General features: G+C 40.3%; 1 protein-coding gene across 1 annotated transcript; it reads left to right on the forward strand.

Annotated features, from left to right (window-relative positions):
- The first annotated feature begins 3,822 nt into the window (after positions 1 to 3,822).
- On the forward strand, positions 3,823 to 6,513 carry barx1 (BARX homeobox 1). Its single transcript, XM_008295945.1, has 4 exons — positions 3,823 to 4,024; positions 5,064 to 5,355; positions 5,933 to 6,017; positions 6,283 to 6,513. The coding sequence occupies exons 1-4, from the start codon at positions 3,823 to 3,825 to the stop codon at positions 6,448 to 6,450; spliced, it is 747 nt and encodes a 248-aa protein (XP_008294167.1). The 3' UTR covers positions 6,451 to 6,513.
- Positions 6,514 to 8,393: the final 1,880 nt, after the last annotated feature.

The following is an 8,393-nucleotide window of genomic DNA, read 5'->3' on the forward strand; positions in this document are numbered from 1 at the left end:
ATATATATAAGAAACCCAATAAAACACATTTTGGGTATTTAAAGAGACCAAGTGCCCAAAACAAAAAGAGAGAAAAAAGAACAATTTTTAAATATTATTTTTCTGAGTTTTTTTTATTTATTTAATTTTTTTTTTAGCGCCAACAAAAGTTCTTTAATGCTTATCTAAAATAAAAAAAACCAAAAAAGTATCAGAGGCTGGGACAAGTTAATTTTTGCTTAAAATAATGACTTGGAAATACATTTCCTATCAATCACCTGATCAGTTTATTGGGTAAAATCATGTCAATGGTAATACGAGGCTGTTTAGGAGGGAATAATAATGGAAGACAACAGGGGCCTGACAAAGTTTTTTGCTTTTGGGGAACTCCAGAGGATTAATCCGATCATGAATCAAAGTTTTTAAAAAATATATATATAAAAACTAAGAAGGATACATGAGATAACTAAAGATAACAATTATACACAAACATATTATGCAAATATGCAAATACACCCTCACAAATATACAAAATAAGGAAGCGCTAGTGTTCAAAGAATGTTCAAGGTTACAGAAATGCAGTAAAATGTGCACGTGTGTGGCGTGTAGCTGTGGAAGCTGAACTGAAAAAGTGGCCATGACAGCTGGACAAAGTGGGTGAAGAGTCTCTTTTCCACCACTTGTCCCTTCACACATTCATTCTATACATTATATAAGAGCGCCTTCTTTATGTGTATTTTGCTTTCATTTAACCATGCTCGTGTAACGTTGCAGCACATGCTGTCCTGGGCCTGTTTGTGTTCATATGTTGGTTTACATCCATCACTCGGGGGATTAAAGCAAACACAGCCATTAATTAGCTTTTATTAAGTTACAGCTTAAATGTGGTTTAAGTGTTTGTTCCTTGGTTCAAACTTACTTTCTTTGTTAATGTTTTCAGAATCACTATGCAGGAATCATGTTTGGGGAGTGGGCCGCCCAACACTTCCTGGATTTATGGTATTGGTGAGGCCAGAGTGACATCACTGGACCAGACCAAGTGGAGGGTGTTTTTCTTTCCTTGTGAATGTTTCTTTTGTATTGAAACGTATCACTCAGTAAAGACTTCAAATGTTTAGCTCGTATGGAAAGATTTAGAAATGCAAATGAGTTTGTAGTTTGCACAGTGATGTTGTTTGCAGTTTTGTTTGCGTCCAGGTTGTAGAGAAGGTCCCCATGCTGTGTGATGGTAGGGCTGAAGTGGTGAAGGTGGCAATGGAGCAACATATATAAAGAGTAGAGAGATCGCTGTCTGATGGGAGATGAGGTTATGCTGTTAGAACATGTGCTGTTCCTTGAGTAGCTATGGATTCATTTTGAAATAACTTTTTCCTTGTAATTCTTTTCTTGTACTGTTGTGTTACTTTGAGTTCTTGGAGAAGCACTGTGAATGAAAAGCTCCACCTCTTTAGTGCTCAGGAAGTTAGCTGAGTCCTCCTGCCTACCACCTCCCTGGACCTTTTGGCCAGGCTACTCTACAGTGACCTGTTACATAATATATGTTTTGATTCTTTAAAATCTGATGCTATTCATGTATTTTCATTCATTTTCACAGCAGAGGAGGCAGCAAAGAGCAACTTATTGCAGGGAAGCTCCCCTTGCAATCCCAGAAGTGACCACAAGAGGGAGCTATAATCCAACAATGTCAGGTATGTCATTCTGGGGCTGAGAGCAAACTTCTGGCAACATGTGCAGTGCTGGGCAGATGGTTTAGAGCAATAAAAACCTACAGTAAGCTTTGAAAAGCGATGCTATCAATAGTTCCTGTTTATCAGCTAACTTCATACAAAACTGAATAAGACAAATATCGGTTTTAGTAGAGCACCATATCTCCTCTGTCAGGTTTTCAAGCTGCTTAGCAACAAGAAGCTCCCAGAGAACTTGTCACAGTTCCTCTGTGGATTTAGAGCAGACCTCTGTGGAGGAGATCTGCACCATGTGGGTGGCTGAAGATGATTCTCTGTGAATCTGGCTGCATGTTTGAGCTCATTGTCCTGCTGGAGAATAAATCAGGACCAATCAGATGCCTCCCCTAACAACACTGGGGATTGGTAAGAGTCGAAACAAATAAATGCTTAAAGGTTTTTCCAATTTTTGTATATTTGAGAAGACAATCTACAGTCCTTGGGTAGAAGCAGAGTATTATAGCAGAATTTGGGATGATGTAGTGGCCTGTAGGGGAAAATGACATCTTTAATTAGAATATATTAGACAAGGAACTGAATGCCAGTTGTTAGTGTCATTAGGCTCTTTCCAATTTATATTTGCTTTTTCATTTCTTAAATACACAAAGCCATAAAACCTATAACAGTAAAACAGACTAGCATGCACTTTTCTACACACTTTAAAGTGCAACATTTTCTCAGTTGCAATATTTTGTACACAGAAAACTTTAAACTTCTTCTATTAGGAGGTGCACGGCATCTAATTTGTTCATAGAGGGGTATTGTGTTGTGCCCAGCTCTTGTGTTTGTCACTTGAGCAGCTGCTTCTATTCAGTTCAGTATAGGGTCATATTTTTAAAAGGTCAAATGACACTAAAAATTCTAAAGAGTAAAGTATAAACACCAATTTTAGAGATTCAAAAGATTCTTTAAGGTTTTTCGCTGCAGTGTTGATGCGACCAGAACGTATTTTCAAAGCTGTAAATATTCTGTGAGAGATATCTGAGAATATTTAGACAAATTGCTGCAAATGACAAACAAAAATCTCAGAGATGTGAGTGCATCCCTTTTTTTTTTTCCTTGTTTGTTTTACCTCTTGGGTGATATGTCTCCTTCATCCACCTCAGGAGCTTCTCAGGGCCTGAAGCAGAACAGTGATCGTATCAGTCTGGGATGGATGCATATCTGCAGAAGTCTGGCTTTGATTGCATCCCGTTACATTATCACGGGTGCTGAGAAATCCAACACAACAGTAGTGAAAAGGATGGTGTTAATTTCCTGATTTTTCTTGGCATAAACATGTTTTGTTAAATCTGTAAAATCCTGTCTGAAATCAGACCTGCATGCAAAAGCAGTCAACTGGATGCAGTGTCCTAATATGGATACTATCAAAGTCCTCATTCAAGACATTTTAAAAGTGTTTTGGAAAAACATCAAGCATGCTTTTTTTTTTTTTTTTTTTTTTAAATTTCGTGAACTTTGCCGTCCGACCTGGGCTTCCCCTGCTGCAGCAGCTGCTCCACATCACCACCACCTCCACCATCATCGGTCTAATGCTCTATAAGCTGGAAAGTCATTTGCAGGCTATATTTAAAATGTCTTGTCCTTTCAGCTCCTTATTTTCTTCCCTTTTGCATAAATCCATGCAGGACAAGTGCGACTTTGCATGTAACTTTGGTTCAGGCAGCGAGCAGACAAACCCCGAGAAGAGGTGGAGCTATATGACGAGACTCATAAAACCCAAAGCTTATTCCTTAACTCACTGCCAAGGTGACGAGCTTCGCGCCTGACAAATAGCTCCGACCTCTGCGGGCTCTCACGCAGCGAGTGGGCATGAACACGACCGGGCTCGGGAGTTTTTGGTCAAAGGTTTGCTCTCTGTCCCATATTTCTTCTCCTAAAGGAACAAAACCTGGACAGAAGTGCGCGTAAAACTCCCCTCCGAGGACGCACAGACGCGCAGCAAAACTGGGTTACCTGGACTTGATGCTTTGAAGCTGAGGATAACTTCCACCCACAGAGTTTATCTCCGGACTATAACGGTGCTGCAAAGGGAACATGAGTTCTGGCTTGTGCCACTGAAGGAGTGATAGTCGGTGTACGCGCTTGGTGTCTGTTAAGGTGACCGCACGGCCAGATTATGCAGCATCCTTTGGACTTGGGGGCGCATTACTACCCACCCGAAGTTCATGCCGACCACAGAACTCACCGTTACAGGAGTTTCATGATAGAGGAGATCCTGACTGATCACCCGGAACACAAAGTGTCTGCCCCGGCCGGGGAACTGCTCAAATTCGGAGTACAAGCTCTTCTTTCCGCCCGGCCTTTCCACAACCAACTGGGTAAGAGAGGCGCCTGTGGAAAGATGAATGAGTCAGTCGGAGTGGTTTCAAGCTGGAAAATATAGCAAATGAAGATATTAGATGTGGTGGATTATTATTAATGTTAAAACGCCTGGCTAAATGTTTAAAACAGGACTGACATTTAATAGCAAATATAATACACAGAGTATATACAGCGTAATTAAAAATGTCTCTCGAGGCGAAATGCGTTATTGGTTGTGCGTAATCGTTTGCAATAAATCATAGCTTATTATCGAGCACACGTTTCAGTTAAGGAAATTCATAACTGAGGTAGAATGATTTGTTTTATAAAGTAGAGGAATGATCGGATTTTATAGGAGGCTTAAGGGGAAAACATCCCGTTAAAGATAAAATATGCAAATGGAAGATTTCTAAGTTTTAAGGTGTGTGCGTAAAATGTGGCTTTCAGGATAACTACTGCTGTGAGCGCCTTTTAAAGAGATGTTACACATTATTTAACTCTGAAATAGTAATATTAATAACAAAATTACTAATAATAATTTAGTCGGTGTAGATTATTTAAGTTATGCTCAAAATTCCATCAATTTACGCCTTTTTTCAGCCAGTTTTCTCATCACTTGTCGTATTTAAGTGCGTATTGGAGCTTCTAACGTCTATTCCAGGTCTGTGAATAAGACCTGAAACTGTACACTACACACAGCGATTTGTTTAATGTAATCTAATCTAATCCGTGACTTTAGGCCATTTGAATCAGACACAATCTGCACCTAACTGCTGCTTTAAATGATGTTTCTTTAGGCCTCATTGCTGCTGCTGTTTGACATTAGTGTGGAGCAGCATGAAGGGCCTTAAATGCATTTATTATAGTGGGATATTTTCCTCCCTGTGCAGCAAATCTGACCTGAAATCTGCCCTGTACTGTCACATATAAATCCTCTAAAAAGTCGCTTCATTTGTTGGGGGTTTGTTTCTATTTATTGATTCTTCAGCTCAAACTAAAAGCTAAATTAAACCGCCTGCCCTTCTGTGTCTTTGCTCCTGTTCCACACCGTCACAGTGCTAAAAGCGGACCAGACGAGCCTCCTCAAGTTCCCCATGTCACCGCTGTCCTGCTCGCTGGGCTCCCCGCTCGGCTCGCCGCTCCTATCCGCCGCTCCGGGCCTCCAGGTCGGCGCGGCGTCTCACCACCTGCCGCTGGACTTGCACCTCCGGGGGAAGCTGGAACACGGAGTCGACGGAGGCAGCAAGACCAAGAAGGGCCGGAGGAGCCGCACCGTGTTCACCGAGCTGCAGCTCATGGGCCTGGAGAAACGCTTCGAGAAGCAGAAATACCTTTCTACTCCTGATAGGTGCGTTTACAGCATGTTGGCACGAAAAACAACCGAAAGGAAGTTGCTGTTTGTTTGGTTATTATTTAGATTTATTCAATTAAATTGCACTTGAATTCTATTTCCCAACAGCAGTGTCTGAATATTACAACGCCTCCATTGTGGCCTAATTTCTAGAAATAACGTAGTTGTGTTATTTTGTTGGTCTGTAAGTATTTAAATATAAACATTAGAGACTAAAATTACTGGAATCAGCTTTTCAAATACCCACAATGTGCCTTTTTTTAATCGTGTAAACTCCCACCTGGTTGCTAAAACCCACAAAAAACTACAGAGACCTCAGTGTTTTCTATAGCAGCTCAGCATGTGGTGGTGCAGGGTTGCATTTGAAGTCGTGGCTTTTAGCTTTAATAAAGTAAAGTCAGATTCTAACAGGTCGCAACAGGTAGCGACGAGTCCTTTTCATCTAAATGACATAATTAGATAATTTGCCCTCACAGCAAATACAGACCAAGTTGAGTGTTTGATGGCAAAAAAAAATAAAAAACTGACCTGGTGTTAAATTCTAAGGTTTGATTCATGTATTTCTTCCTTACAGAATAGACCTCGCTGAATCTTTGGGTCTCAGTCAGCTGCAAGTGAAAACGTGGTACCAGAACAGACGGATGAAGTGGAAGAAGATTGTAAGTTGAACCAAGAATATGCAAAAATAATACATAAACAGCAGCAGTTATTTCTGACTTCCATGCTGATGGGGGGGTGTAGTTCAGTGGAATTAATTTACCCCGTTAGAAAATAGATTTTTTGAAGGGGATCATAGTAAATCTATGCGTAAAATACATGCGTAAAAATGTAGCACTTAGAAGGCTATCATATGGCCACTGATTCATGCACCACAGTCTGTGCTGGAACCTAAACCTGACTTTGTGGTTCACATCGGACCCGCAGGTGCTGCAGGGAGGAGGCCTGGAGTCACCGACTAAACCCAAAGGCCGCCCAAAGAAGAACTCCATCCCGAGCAGCGAGCAGCTCTCCGAGCAGGAACGATCCGCTGCAGAAGCCGACCGTCAGTCCGAAGGCTGCAGCTCCCACTCAGAGAACACTCAGGAGGAGTGACGGACTCTCTAGGAAACTCCGGGACGCTCAAGTGTGCGCAGAGAAAAAAAAGACGTTTGCTGGAGCTCACGCACGCACACACACACTAAAAGCTCTGCAGGCCGCTGTAGAGACAGACAGACAGACAGACAGACAGACAGCAGCAGTCTTGTGTTTCTGGTGAACTTTGCTGCTGCTGCTGAGGAGGGAACTCAAACCTTTTGCAGTAGGTCTACCCTTTATATTCTAAGGATCCACTCACACTCATCTGTTTTGCATTCCCCGTTTTTTGTGTAACTGTGCTTAATGTCTAATTATTAAATATATTTTCACTAATCCTGTTCTCCATTTGTTATAACGGACACAGGCTAAATGATAAGACGCTTTTAAAACAGTGTGTGCAGCAGTGCACTCTAAAATATAATGTTTGCAAAAAAAGAAAAAAAGCAATAATCTTGACAACTTTGAATGAAACGAAATGATTTCCTCCACTGAGTCAGAGGAGTTGGCTACAGTCAGATGTATTTTTAATTATCAGTCCAGTATGAAATTATTATTTTAGAAAAATTAAGGTGTGAAATCATTTTTTTCACTTTAACGTAAATGAGCGATAAATCGATTTATTTATAAATTTGAGTTTAAATTACACACAATATTAAATTACACACAAAGCTGATGCAACATTACGTCAACTCAATTTATCCAAACGTTTGCAACATACAGAATTCATTTTTTGTTTCTCGCATTAACTAAGTGGGAATAAATCTCATGAATGACCTTTTCGGACTTTCAAATGAACAAACCTGACCGCCACAGTGTGCTGTGTGTGACAACAGACAGGTCGCTGCGTTCAGCTTTTGGAAACTGGAGGAACGTTGTGGCTTCCTGCTTTAGTAGCGCCATTATTAGGTGGAGCAGCTCACTTGCATTTGGTGATTCTGTTCCTTGTGGTCTTGTGTGGAATAAAACGAAGTGAAACTTCAATTATCCTGAATAGCAGCTTGAGTTTTGTGTCTCAGCGGGAAGGAAACAAACGCTTCCATGATGTGTTCTGGCCAGCAGTTGGAGTTAATGCATGTGAGAATATGTGCGTTGGTTTTCTGTCATTTAGTTGGATGTCCAGTTCTTCTAAACGCTGTCAGATGGACTGAGGAGGAATATCGCTGCATATTCTTCATGGTTCTGTGTTTGTGCTTCAGCAGGGACACGAATCCTGCTTATTTATTGATTTATTGATCTCGTATTATTCTAGTTTATTATAATTTCTCGAGCAGTTGTTAGCACAGTGCAAAGCTGGTGAGGTATTTTGGTTTACACTGTACACACACACGAATTTAAATAGACTGAATTTAGCAGGCTGGAGGAGTGTGCTTTTAATGATCAGCACACAATGAACGGGATCGAGGCGTTCAGGTACAAAAAAATACAAAACGCATGGAAACTGAATAAGCCTTTTGTTCCTTATAATATTCAAATAACTAATTCGCTCCAACTTCGGCCCGTTGCGCATCTAATGCTGTCAAAGAATGGAGTTATTTAGTCGCGTGTTTAGATCTCGCGATACTTTATTAATTCCTTCAAATTAAGAGGAATCGTTTACATTTTTTTTAGATGCCTATATTCTATAAAAGTATATTTACGCACGTTTCCAGTATTTTCTGTGTTTTTTCTCTCTAAATTGTGTCCCTTGTAATGCAGATGGAAAAATGTGAGACGATTTTTTTTCTATATTTTCCCACAAACGCGTCAGATGATCACATCACAACACAAAGCTGAACACAAACCACATTACTCACAATCTTACACAAGTAATCTTACCAGGAATATGGCTTTAGAAGATTGGGTTTGTGACAATAAGGATTATTATCTAAATGGGAAAAAGGAGCAACTAATTAAAAAGAAAGAGAAAATAAATATATAAATTAAAAAGTAAGACATGAACAGTCAGAATGCATCCTGAAAAT

This window comes from Stegastes partitus, unplaced genomic scaffold (assembly GCF_000690725.1).
Source record: "Stegastes partitus isolate 25-593 unplaced genomic scaffold, Stegastes_partitus-1.0.2 Scaffold1089, whole genome shotgun sequence".
Taxonomy (NCBI): Eukaryota; Metazoa; Chordata; class Actinopteri; family Pomacentridae; genus Stegastes; species Stegastes partitus.

Coding starts and splice junctions, on each gene's coding strand:
- barx1 (XM_008295945.1), top strand. CDS start 3,823: ATGCAGCATCCTTTGGACTTGGGGGCGCATTACTACCCACCCGAAGTT. Junction 4,025..5,063: donor GCCTTTCCACAACCAACTGG/GTAAGAGAGGCG, acceptor ACACCGTCACAG/TGCTAAAAGCGGACCAGACG. Junction 6,018..6,282: donor GGATGAAGTGGAAGAAGATT/GTAAGTTGAACC, acceptor TCGGACCCGCAG/GTGCTGCAGGGAGGAGGCCT.